The sequence below is a fragment of the Cyclopterus lumpus genome, chromosome 12 (genome assembly GCF_009769545.1).
Source record: "Cyclopterus lumpus isolate fCycLum1 chromosome 12, fCycLum1.pri, whole genome shotgun sequence".
NCBI classification, from domain to species: domain Eukaryota; kingdom Metazoa; phylum Chordata; class Actinopteri; order Perciformes; family Cyclopteridae; genus Cyclopterus; species Cyclopterus lumpus.
The window spans coordinates 17600750-17614416 of NC_046977.1; the positions used below are offsets into that span (position 1 = coordinate 17600750).

General features: G+C 42.6%; 1 protein-coding gene across 2 annotated transcripts in view; it reads left to right on the forward strand.

Annotated features, from left to right (window-relative positions):
• Positions 1–11342, forward strand: part of lpar1 (lysophosphatidic acid receptor 1) — a 35805-nt gene extending 24463 nt beyond the window's left edge. Inside the window, exon 3 of one of the 2 annotated variants that reach the window (XM_034547530.1) lies at positions 6784–11342. In XM_034547530.1, the coding sequence (XP_034403421.1) occupies positions 6784–7112 (329 nt within the window). In that variant the 3' untranslated portion in view covers positions 7113–11342. The remainder of the gene's footprint in view (positions 1–6783) is intronic. The other variant, XM_034547531.1, reaches the window with a different exon arrangement.
• The last annotated feature ends 2325 nt before the right edge of the window (positions 11343–13667 follow it).

Below are 13667 nucleotides of genomic sequence, written 5' to 3' on the forward strand. Positions count from 1 at the left end.
AGCCTGAATAATATTGGCATATCTCACGTCTTAGTCGGAAAACGAAAAGAAGATAATGTTTGAATGACAACAGAGATTCTCTCCATCACTCATCGATGAGTCGACTGCATTCACAAATCCACTTGCTCCCTGTGCGTCCGGTGCTGGCTCATGTCTGTGAATGATTTGATTATGTCAAAGCCCATTGGCGCTGGACGCGCCTGCATCGTCAGACAGCGCGGAGCGCCAACACATACCATCGTCCCGAACACATGCACACAGATGCCACATCGCTGACTGAAACCCACAACGTATAACCAATCAATGTTATAGAAGCATTCAGGGCTTTTTCATGGCCGGATTTCAAATTGACACACACAGACGTGATCCTCGCGATGTCCCCTGTGTGTTTGTGTGAAGCGTATTACGCAAGAATGCAAGCTTTTCTAGTCGCTCCCAATGCCAGCGTCTGTCCGGGGGAATCCTGTTCCTGCCGAGCCAGTTGTTCCTTTCTGGCAAGCGGCGCTCAAACATCCAGAGTGTCCTCAAACGCCCGGCGCCGCACATTGACTGGATTGGTAGGCCCGCCATTAACAACTAGATGACACTAGTTGATCTAGTGTCAGCTAGATCAACTCTAGGATAATACAAGATTATAAAAAGATGTGGCGGCATCAACCAATAGCAGCTATTGGAAGGAATTTGCTTTGGGGCAGAAGAGAGTCGATTTTAAAATGAGAAAACATCTGCGTTCAGAGACTGAAGCCAGTATTTAGTGTTCGTGATAAGTTGAAATGGTTAAATGACTGGATGGTATCATTGTAAAAGTTCAAGAACTGAAGGTGCTGAGAGAATTGGACTCAGAACTTTGTGACTGTGGCTAACAATCTGGATTTGATCTAAACCACTACAGAACAGAACAGTCCCAGGGTGTTTCCTTTTTACAGCCGACATTTGTCTTCCCACACAGTTTGAGAAGAAGAGGAAGAAGTGAGGTAGAGAGGAGTGAGTCACCGCTGCTGATCAACAACTCTGCAGATATCTCCCAGCCCCGTTTGTGACAGCCTAACAGGAAAAAAACATCTTCATGGCCGCTTCAAAGACCTCACTGTACTTCCAGTCGAAAGCATGCTACTCGACCCATTAGATCACCGTGACGACCACCATCACCAGACTCCATATCTAGTGTCCACCACGAGCCTCTTTATCAATAATTGTATACTCTCAGCTGCTGAATGGGTTTCATCTATCTAATCCCCAGTGTGTGTGTGTGTGTGTGTGTGTGTGGTGTGTGTGTATGTGTTTTGTTTGTGTTTGGAAGTTGGTGATGTGGGAAAAAATAAATCCCCTCACGGACAAACGGGAAGCAACCGGGCCATTTCAGAATAATGACTTCAGTCTCATTTCAGCCGGATCGCGGTCACGGTTGCAGACGATGGTCGGAAATATGATAGAGGGATGGGCGAAGAGAGGAAGACAATTTGGAGACAGAAAGGGGTGAAGCGCTTAAGAAAGGAGAGATAAGTTATTGAGAGAGAGAGAGTGCTGGGCTGAAAGGCAGTGAGACACACAGGAGAATGAGAGCAGTAATTCAATAGTGGGTGTTTAATCATATTTAGAGGCCTGAGAGGATTGAACATTAGTGGACACTTAAGCCGACGTGAAGACGTGTGAGAAATATTGCGATTGGAAGGCATGAGGATCCCAGGTAGCAGAATGTGGAGCCCAGCCCAGAGAAGAGGAGCTCACAGTTAAAGGTTGGGCCATTCTTTCTCTCGATATACGGAAGTGTTGACATTATTGCTGACAATTTGAGGACGATTTCAACTTAATATGAAGTAAGTTTTATTGCAATGCTGTGTTCACACCGCGAGGCCCGTAGTCATTTCCAATAGGAGCCAATGACGTCGTCGCACAAGGACGTGGCATATCGTGCCTCAAGTCAGAGTTGAGCTGGCGGTCAAGCAGTGCGATGAAGCTTCAGCCAGTCATATGTTTTCTTCTCTCCCTATTCCGTTCCATCAAAGAAATTAATAAAATGCCGTGGCAACCTCCCAGTGCTCCTAAAAGACATAACTACGCAACGTATCTTCATACAACGGTACGTTTGACATCTTGTGTTTTTGTGCTTTCCAGCAAAGCGTGTCAATTTCCGCTCAGTATTTTTTTAAATAAACTTCTCTATTCACAGGAAATACTTAATTAGGTTTAGGTCGCTTCGGTTAGAATAACCACGGTAGTGCCGTAACTAATCAAAGCTTCCCGTGACCGCGATGTTTCCCTAACCTTAGCTATGTGCTTTTACACGACCACGATCACCTGTTTTTCTCGTCATCGACGAAGACGACTGATGAAGTTCTGACAAAAGGACTAGCACGACGAGCAGCTCCCCCTTCGGTCACCTACGATGTACGCCTCTTTTAAATCGTTTAAGTTAGCAAGCTACGATTGGAGGATGTTCCAGAACACGTAGTCTCCCCAACAAGTCCTAAAATTAGACAACCAGATCTGCGTGTTGGGATTAAAATGACTACTTTGATGAAGTTAGGGAAACATTGCGGTTTAAGGTTTAGATATGACTACATGATCATGAGAGTAAACACTTAAGTTACACCCTTAAGTTAAGGGAACAACTGTGGTCATTAAAAAAGAAAAACAATGTATGTCAGTTGTCGAGAGCGTGTTATGTGGAAACCGCACCCCCGACCCCACCCACAGTGTAAATTTGACAAAGCTAGATGACATAATGTTCATTACCAGCGTTGATCCTTTAAGCCATTTAACCCCGTGTTTATGGAATTCTGCGGCGCATTTCATGTGACATGAGGACGGCGCAACAAGCTGCCGCAGACAGCGACATTGGTGAACAACGTCCTGAACCTCCTAATGATGCATTCCTCCCCGCGGGAAACTCGACGGCCATTAGGACAGAAGACCAATATCAGTGCTCAGACAAAAGAAAAAAACCTCCGTAATCGGGTTAGCCGTAGAACCGTAGAGTGCTTTCTCAACGAGTGCCCGTCTTGGACAAGCCTTGTAGCCATGTGCAGTTATGTAAGTGAGCGTTATCAAGTGCGTATGTGTCTCCACACATGAGTGTTTCTCCATGTCTACCCGCACTTTTGCATGTGTGTGTGTGTGTGTGTGTGTGTGTGTGTGGGAGTGTTGAGTTCATTGCTGTTGTCTGGTCTCCATTATTTCCTTATTTCTTTTCCCTTAGCGCTCTGTTCTCTCTCTTATGGAAGCCCATTTCCACAAGGGAAAAAGAAAAAAAACTAAACACAGCTTGGGATGATAATGAAAAATAGTATTCCTGGTAAAAGAGAGAAAGGAGAAACCAAGTCAAAGTTTTGACTGTCGAAAATCAGGATGTCAAAATTAGGACATAAGGACATCATGTCACATCGGGACAAATGCAATAATATTTTTGTTCTTATTTTGTCAACAGCCATTGTTTTTTGGTATTCAACAACGTTAAGTTAAGTTCTTGAATCCCAACTCAACCGTCCAACACAAGGAAAACACAAAATAAACATTTTATAAATACCATTGATCCCAATTAAAGACTGAAAAAACATTTTATAAAATAGCTCTTTTTGATTTGTTCTGTCATGCTCTACAAACATCTAATGTTTACTGCGCTTAAGTTTATTTGACCGTAAAGCAACAGTTCTTATCACAGGTTTTATATATTTATTTATTTATTATATACAGGGGCTGCTCTGATATAGTGTTTAGGGGGCGTTACCTATGCTAATGATGAGCAATGGTCCACACAACATCTGATGTGTGATCATCTTTCGGACTTATGGTGCATCTGGACTTGACTTCTCGTATTTTGTCTCTAATTAAGAACAAATATCTAATGAATTGAAGAGAACGTTGCTGCATGAGGACACATATAATAGGACAGTCTTGCTATGGCCACACCCAACGTAGCTTTCCATACATTTCCAGGTTTTCCCGGACCAGCACCGGAGCCGTGTTTATTTACTCTCCTCCACTGAATTTCCATTCCTCGCGTCTCTTTTGTCCTCCATGTGGGGCATTTTCAAGTCCTTACGGGGCAAACCGATTCACTTGGGCCAAACCATCTGTTTGTTCAAAACTACCCCTCTGTGGGGGTAACCCTGCACTATGTGGTAAACCGTGCACTTTTTTTGTTTTGGCTTAAGTAAAGGGGGCATTGTTTTGTGATGGAGGGTGTAACGCAATCAACCGCATACCCCTGGATCCAGAGAGGAAATGATAGGATCCGAGGGTGAAACCTCTCAGGTCATAGCTTCACACAAATACTGTTTTCTTTCTCACTCCAGGGGTTAAAAGTCAGGAGAAACAACCTGTAAATATACATCTTTTGCTCTCCATTCAAAACAGTTAAAGAAGCAGCAGGTTATATGAAACTAGAGGAATTATTTCGCAATGTTTTTGGTGTTGTGGTTAGGTTCGATTTCATGAGCGTCTCCAACGGCACTAAATCAGAATGAGACGGTGATGCTAAAAGCAGGAAACATGGTATGATAATAAACAATCATAATGCTTCTCAGAAGTATCTTTCTCGGTTTTTATTTTTTTTCTGTGCTGAATCCCGTTCAGAGAAAGATGTTTAACTTCCAGACAACGAGCTCAGACAGTTACAGAAATGTATCAAACTCTGGAGAGTCTGCCTGCATAGCTGAGAAGTGAGGTCAAGCCTTCGCTGCAGCTGCCGCCTGCAAAACCCTAACAGATAACAGGCCTGACTGTCAATATCACCGCCCCCCTGTCTCTACTTTCTTTCCTAAAGTAGTTAAATGATAATAGTTTTTTCGCCCTCCCGTCAGATGATCAACCAATTTATAATTATTCCACTTACACAACTTCTCCACCACCATTTAACTTTCAAATCTCTTTGGTGCTGGCATGTTGAATCAATGGCATATTTCCCACTTTCCCCATGAAAATATACGAGTGTAAAACCAAAACACAAAAAACGAGAATAATGGGAAGTGTTGACATAGAGAAAGAGTGCGTCGATTTAAAGGTAATTAAAGGTAATGGAGGATATTTATTTAATATAACCATGCATTTGAGTATATTTATGATTTGGAAATTAGCCTTTAAGTGCTATTACCGGTAACCTAATGCACCCGCAATAACAAAGTACTTAAAAACACTGTACAACAAAAGTACTTTGTACTCAAAAAGTGTCATTAATAAGTTGTAGATGTGGTTGTAAAGTGACATGAGTGTTTTTATTTTCTAGACTAATGGTGCGGTTCTTAAGTGACGATGGAGATGTGGTTGTAGAGTGTCAACACTAGCTCATGTTAATGTGCATGTTAGGATCCCATAAGTGGTTGTGTACATTTTAAGTGCCAAAATCTTCTGCTTCTTTACTTTTTTTGTGGTTCAGTAGAGGGCGAAGAGAGACAAGGAGATGCCTGGTTCAAACCCAGGATGTCACAATAACATGACATGTGTAAGGTGGAGGTGGCGGGATGCCTCCCATGTGCGACTTGACGCGGTATAAATGTCAAGGTGAAACTGAAAAGACATGCCAGTTTGATCACGTCACCAGTACTCGAGTTTAAGACCCAGCGAATCACTTCTCTCATGGTGAGTCAGTCTAAGACCAAAGCAAGTCGCCACCGTTCAAATGCATGATTTACATTTGTATTCATTACGAGTCAAGAATCCCATTACCGCAATGTCCAAACTCTGAAAATACAAATTCAGAAAATACATACACTGATTTTGTACATACAGTGCTGTACGTGGTAAAAGAAAGTCAGGCCAACGTCACATTTTTGTGGCATTAGCTGCACATTCAGTGTTTCGTCAGGCTCATGAAAAGGCAGAAGAAACCAGGAATTAGTGAAGAACATGTGCTCGATCACTCATTAGTAACAGAGACTCATGAGCAAAACAAAGTTATTGTTGTTGTGCTACTTTTGGCTTGAAATCTGTGTGTCTTGGTGTAACTAGATGCAACTATGGGCCCAGATCAGCCTCACTACTAATAATGTACATGACACATTTTTCTCCTGTCAAACCATGTCAGTAACGCCTGCAACTTCATGGGGGTCAAGGGTCAACAACGAGAACGGGAATAGCTTATTGTCTCCCACATAAACGGTATCTAAGAAGTGGGCGTAGTCCCATTGGTTTATGGACTGGTGTTTTGAAGCCTCAAATTTGGCATTTTGGCCATCTTGGATTGTGTCCGTCGCCCTCTTGGCGTTTTGTTTTTCGCCATCTTGTTTTTCTGCAACCACCAATGACATTAGAGAGTGGAGCACAACCGAACGCCGAGTGAGACATTTCTAGGTCACTAAAAAGGTTACAATGAACCTTCATGAACTGAAAACACACGGTGAAAGGGTTAAAATTCTCGGACAAAAACACGGGCAACTCCCAGACCGAACAACGCTGTGGTAGGGACCTGTCAATCACCTTGTAGCCCCACCCTAAAGCATACCTTGCTTTATGGTCTATTTGACTCTAAATGGACCATAATTCTGTATTGAAGAAGACTAGAGATTGAGACCATAAACTCATGTTTACAATGTTGAAAGAGGGAATAAATAAAGAGAGAATTAATTTTCTCATACACTTCTATACAACCAGACGCCCCTGATGGCCGTTAGAAAGAATGCAGGTTTAAGACACTTTGGCATTGGCTTAATTTTTCAGAACTAGAGATTGCTGCCTGTTTTCACATTTAAAGTAAAAAAAAGCAAGAGCTGTCTTTTATATAATATTCCAGAACTTTTTTCCTCAGCACCAATTCCAATTTCGTCCCTCTGCTTCGTGTGTCCTCAGGCGCGTTCATCGTCTGCTGGACCCCCGGCCTGGTCATCCTCCTCCTCGACGTTTTCTGCGTCAACTGCAACGTCCTCACCTACGAGAAGTTCTTCCTGCTCCTCGCCGAGTTCAACTCGGCCATGAACCCCATCATCTACTCCTACCGCGACAAGGAGATGAGCGCCACCTTCAGGCAGATCCTGTGCTGCCAGCGGCAGGAGAACGTCAACGGGGCGGTGGCGGAGGGGTCCGACCGGTCGGCGTCGTCCGTCAACCACACGGTGCTGAGCGGCGCCGCGCACAGCCACCACCTCCACCACCACAACAACGAACACTCGGTGGTATAAAAAAAAGAAGGGCTGGAGATTACGGGGGATTAATCCAGCTTCTTGAAGGAGGTTAATCTGTGTGGGAGATACTGACGGAGAGAAGGTGAGCGGGAAGGTCGAGAGGGACTGCGAACATGATACGAACTAAAGACAGCAAGGTGAGAACTCGCAGGATGAAGATGGGGGGGAGGAGTTGATGACGAGCTGGATGAGATCGCTGCGAAGAAGAGGATGGCGACTTCGAGGACTCCGAAAGGCTGTTAGTATTTCTGTTTAGTTGTTTATTAATTGTTTTGAATGTGTTGTCATGGACAGTGCTGACATGAACTATTTAAAAGTAATCTGTGAAATGAAGGTAATGCCAGTACTCCAGTGTTCTTTTACTTTGTGTCCTGAGATTTCAGACTTCTTCCCCTCGGTCCCCGTTCTCAAGAAAGATCTCGTTACATCATGTTACATTCAGACGGCATCGCGCTACCATCGGACTCTTTTCGAACACTATTCTTTCTTTTTCTTTTATGTTTGGGAGGAAAGATAGCAAAAAGCTGATTTTTTTTCTTCTCGATAGTATTTGGATCCATTTACGTAGGTTTTTACTTTTCCAAAATGCAGAAGTCAAAGCGAAACATATATGGGACATCCTGCCGATGCTCATAAGATAAATGAATATATCAATACTGCATGTTTGACATGTTTGGCGACCTACCAGAAATGACCATTATGGATTGTTTGAGTAACCAGAGCCGTTACTCATTTCCGCAGCAGAAAGTGACCTTGCGACCTCAACTCATTATTCTACTGATCCTCTTCTTCCACTGATAAGGCTTTAGAGAATCCAGATTCTTCCTTTCGTCTAACTTAAATACACAAGGCGTCCAGGATCTGTTATTTGTTCCCTCTAAGGAATTAGAGACAAGTTGTTCCAGGGATCCCCCCAAAAAGGGGAGGATGTTTGCGGTTTTAGAACAGGCTCTGTGCCACGGTGGTATGTGGAGACAAGGTGATGGTCATCTCTGCCGAATGTTAGCAGACGTGAAGTGTGCTGAGCTGTCTGCCTCTCGTGGTTTTTACGAAGCGTGTCCGTGAGGCTGAAACGATTGTGTGAAAGTACAATTCAATGTGAATGTGAAAGTACAATATAATGTTTACTGATTGTGAGCGGTGACAGGATGGGCCGTAACGTCTGTTTTACAGCATGGACCTGAAGATAGAATCGGTGCCTGCTTGTTCATGGCAAACTCAAAGGTCATCTGACAGTTATATATATGAAGTTATATTTCAGTCTGGACCAAAGAGGTCAACTGACCCACAGACTGACCGTCCAATTGCATTGCCTTACATAGAGCCACATTGCAAGCTCGGCCAATAAAAGTCCAGTTTGCAACCGGTCAGTGGTCAATCTTTCCATTGCGTTCCAATATTTCTCTCCATAATTTGAAGAAAAACCCTTTGGCCCTGCCTACTAAATGTAACTCATGAGCACCATTTCAGCTCAGCCGATAATAAATAATTTTTATAATAATAATATTAGCTGAAAATCCCAAAACACCAATGTGCATCTTTTATTGCGGTATTCATTACAATTACCATTTTTTTTTATTTTCTTGTGTGAAAAGTTCTCTCCAACAATACTACAGTCTTCATAAACAATCTAAGGAAAGTATGTAAATATCGTTCCTGTTAACCAGAAACTGAATGTCATGTTCATATTTTTTTTGTTTTGTTGTTGCAGCATATTGATGATATGCTGTAATACAGATTTCCATCCAAAATAATATATGACGTTTTGTTTATGTCACTAGAAGATGTTTGGAGTAATGATAATGTTTTTTTGTTTTTTTTTGTGAACCAGTCCTTATTTGAAAATGCTGCAGATACAAATAATCCCCCAACAATTCTGTATCTCTGCCTCGGCCTCCTCGCCGTCCCTCCTCATGGCGTCTTGAGAGGGACACGCCCTGCGTTTAAAGCTTCCCAGAGATTTAAAGGTGCAGCGTGTAGGATTTGGCGCCACCTAGCAGTGAGGTTGCAGACTGTGACCCACTGAAACTTCTCCCCCTTGTCCAGCGCGTAGGCACAACATCTAGAGCCAGTGATTGGTTTGTCCACTCTGGGCTACTGTAGAAGGGCTACTGCTCCATAAAGAGGATCAAGAACTTTCCTCATTCTGAGGTCAACAAAAACAAAACAATTCTCTTTTTTGGGGTGATTATCCCTTTAAAAAGACGACTGTAGATCCACCAAACGGTACACGCTGTGACCGTAAGGTGGCACATATTATGTAATTGTCTCATGCGTAACCTGGTGACAGGCATAAAGTGGGGTTCTGATCATGTTGTTGTTTATTGCAACAACTTTATAGAATTTTTTTTTGCCACAAAACAACATTAAGCATTGTTGGTAGTCTCATTCTTTTTAAAGGGGCATTGAGTCTTCAGGTAATACTCTTGATGAATGATGATATCTTATTTCCTCCACTGTCTGCTCTCAACTGAAGTCAGTCGGCCTGGTGATGCTGTGACGTACATCGTTAGAAATCGCCAGCTGAAGGTTTTTTGTTTTCTTTGTCTTGAATCAAAACACATTTTGGCCTAAATACATAGACCGAGCTCCCAACAAGCGCCGCCAAAAGCACAGATGTTTTCCAGGAAGCAAGATGTGTGTCAGGGGTTTAAGCTGCAGCTGAAATGAAGTCAGCTGCTATGTTGGTCAACATGTCGCCCTGTTTGTGAGACAACTTAAGTCCTTTTATTTAGAATTATGATTCTATGTGTCACTGCTTCACAGCCTTTTAATCTACAAGTTGTGCCTTTACACTTAAACAAAAATATTAAAAGTTAACGGAGAAAACTCAACAATCTTCAATATTTTCTTCTGAGACAATTCAACTTAATTCCTTTAGTTTTGCCTTTAAGCTTTTCCATCCTTTACTTCTGTTAACATCACAACCGGCCTCACGGGACTAACAGCAGCAGCACTCTTTGTATTGTTGACCAACCCTCCAGATTTGACATTCACTGTCACCATTTTTCTAACAAAGTAACGCTTCAGGTTATATAACAACTAAACTTTCTGTCTTCGTGTGCCTCTGTTTACCAGCATGTCATTCTTTTGTACACCGTTGTATGTATATGTGTACAGTGTGTATGTATATAAAATATATTATTCAAAGTTAATCACCAAAGGGAAAGTGTTTTTGTGTTTGTAAATTTACGTGTTTATAATCTGTCCAAACGTACTGTAGGATTTTGTTTATGGTTATTATGACATAAGCTCTTTTTGTGTTGTGAGCCTAATTAATGCATTCCCTGTAGACTATTGCGGTTATTAATTTGTTTGTGACCCAGAACTAGATATCGATGCTCGCAGTGCCTTCCGGTGCCCCTCCTGAAAGTGTAACTTAAAAAAGTGTAACTTAAAACCCTCTCTGGATTAAAGTGTGCCTCGTTGCACCTGTAACCACACCCACCAGTGATGTCACGGCGTCCTGGAGTACGCTTGTACATCACTGCAGGTGGTTTTAACTACTCTTTAATTGTGTGTGTTGCTGACAACATAATTTAATTCAATTGCCTTAAAGTACAGCAAAGTCAAAAGTGTATGTATGGTTTTTACTTAAAATGTTCACAGTCTCAAAATATTATATTAAATGAGTACAAGCTCATGAATACAGATGTTTTTTTAGTTTTTTAGTGTGATTTGATTTAAAAGCAATCACATTTTTATTATTTTTTTATTTTCATTTAGCATCATTAAGGCAACATTCCCTGGTGCCATATGACATGATAAAACACGTTCTCCCATTCTTTTCAATGTAAGTCCGTCCGGGGAGGACAAAGTCCCTTTCCCAGCTTGAACGTGCCTTTCCTGAAAAACATTTTTATCACGTTAGCTCCCCAGATCAGCACATCCCTGCCAGCGTATCCTGACTACTTCTGCCTTTATTGTGTTGCACTCAATAAATGTTGTCATTTTCATACCAAAAACTGTTAATACCCAAAGTGTTTTCACAGAATGATGATATGTATGCTATCAGGATCTTCCTAGCCTGTTCTTCCAAAGTGAAACATTTGCTTTAAGATGTTTTTTTGTTGCCAAGCCTCAGATTTAACAAAGCGTGTACCAGTAGTTTGTGGAACGTAAATGTGATTTCCATACTATCTATACTGTACGGGCCAATATCAATGAATGTCCACCCAGAGTCATAGTGTTGATATCCCAGCAACAATAAAAACATGAGAAAAGTCTGAATTATTGTGTTGCTTTTTTTCCTTCTTTTTGCAAAAAAAAAAAAAAAAACAGTTTCAAAAATCCTCAAGATAATGCCTCACATTAATGTCACTGACACTATTGGAATGTATTTCAAAGGTCGTACTTCATCTCACACGTGCAGCCTTGCTATCATTGCTACTCTCTCATCCAGCGGCGATTTTTGTTTCTATGACATCCGAAAAGTCGATAAACGTGGGGAACGCTCGCGCGGGTGGGGGGGATGGGGGGGGGGGGGGGGGGGTCACAGACAGGACACACTGATAATGTATGCTTCACGACACGCAGCTTTCTTTTGGGCTAGACCCAATAATTCGTAGACCTCGAGGCCGTTCACACGGTGTCCACGGCCCTGCCTGGGAGCAGAAAGCACAATAAATATGAGACATTCAACGTCAAGTGAATATCAACGTTGCTCCATGTCTGCCGAATGTGTAAATAGGCAACTGTTTGCAACTTTATAATGGAATAGTATGTCAGTGTTATGTTTATAACTTGTCCCGCTGCCCCCATTAAACAATAAAAAATTGAATGAGTACAGCTTTAATAGATTCTGAAACATCTTCTCTGCAAAAAAAAAAAATATTTTGCCTGTGTTTTCTGTCACCTGTGTTTATTTGTCGGGGACCGCAACTCTTTTTGTTGAACCCGTGACGGTGAGGGGACGATGATCCCCTCCACCCCTGAAGGGTTTTGGTTCGGATTCTGTCCGTGTTTGTTTGTTGACTCTAAATAAAGTGAAATCTTAGCGAGCTCCACTGGGTTTCATGTGAGGACTGCGTCCTTTTTTTAGTTTCTCTTGTTGATGGCAACCAAAGTGTTCAGCTCACGTGAGGGTCTGGTAGAAGCTGGACCGGCCATAAAGCTGCAAATCAAATCCTCTGGAGCTCCTACTTTTTTTTATCATTGCAATCTTGTGGAAACATCTTACTCCCGCTCACATATTTATATATCAAGCAGTCAATCGTATAAGCAATCAAGTTCTATTCAAGTCTTTCAAGCGAGTCGAATGTGATTCATTGCCTGATGATGCTTTTGCTCTTGAATAACCTTTCGCTGCAGAAAACCAATTAACTGTTTGGTGTGCGTGTTGGTTCAACACAACTCTCAAGAGCGGCTGGGGTCGCGGATGTCGTGTGTGACACGAATTAAGCAGCAGCAACATGTTTTTATAGGGAAGAATGTTCTGTGTGTGTGTGTTTATTGTTCCACAGCTTCGGAACGCTAGCCTCCAGCTGACTGATATATGTCTCCCCGCTTCCTGTTGCTCCACCGTACGGGCCAATCGGAGCCGGCGGGGGGGGGGGGGGGCCACACGGGAAGTTCCTGTGCAACCGTCACTGAGAGAGGGGTCGAGATGTCCCATCGCCGTCACATTGTCAATACAGACACTTTTCCGCGGTTTGGCGACAGACGAATGCGGCGTCCCGTGACTGCGCGTGATAAGTCAATGACTCGAATGGACCGAATCATCCCGCGGCGCATCGGAAAAGTCAACGAGACGTTACAGGCCGAGGCAGAACGTCCAGGAACTGCAGCGTTGACACACTTGACAAGCAGCCGACCTTCCTCTGAGGCGTGATCAAATTTCTCCGCTGCAACTGAACTGAACCAGAAGGAAGTATCGTGACAAAACAGGAAAGTATGAATGTCGGGGTCCCTCTGCAAGTTGCCGGGGAGGGTAGAGAGTCCGTTCAGATAAACCTCTCCGGGACAACCGGGTGAATGACAGTTCCTTCCCAGCGTCCGCGGCTATCGCTTTAGCCAAAACCATTTTGGCTAAAGGCTCTCAGAGAGACGGCGACAGGGAGGAGAAGGAACTGACTGCAGCCACAGATAAGAAAAGGGAAAGAGGAGGAGGATGGGGAAGGAAAGGGTGAAAGGAGCCATGACGGTAGGCGAAACCGTCCGTCAGATAGAGACTTGACATCAACATCAACATAATGTACATATTACCCAGCAGTCCTCACTGTATTTAATAATAATGATGGTAATAATAATAAGAATAATAATAATGCATGTTTTATAGCACTTTAAAGGGTACTCAACAGCTTTACATGGTAAAAACAATACAAACAAAACATGGTATATGTCATATGAAGTGTTTATATTCCTGATTTAAGTTTCATTTATGACAAAGACAACAAAGGAAATAAGAAAACGTTCATTTAATTGAAAAGTTTTTCGTAGTCTATTAATTGTTTTTGTAGTTTATGTACAAACAAATTATTTCACCGTCAAACCCATTTTACAGACTGGCTTTCATGTCATGTGCAGCACCTCACTGCTGCTGCATGTTTGAGC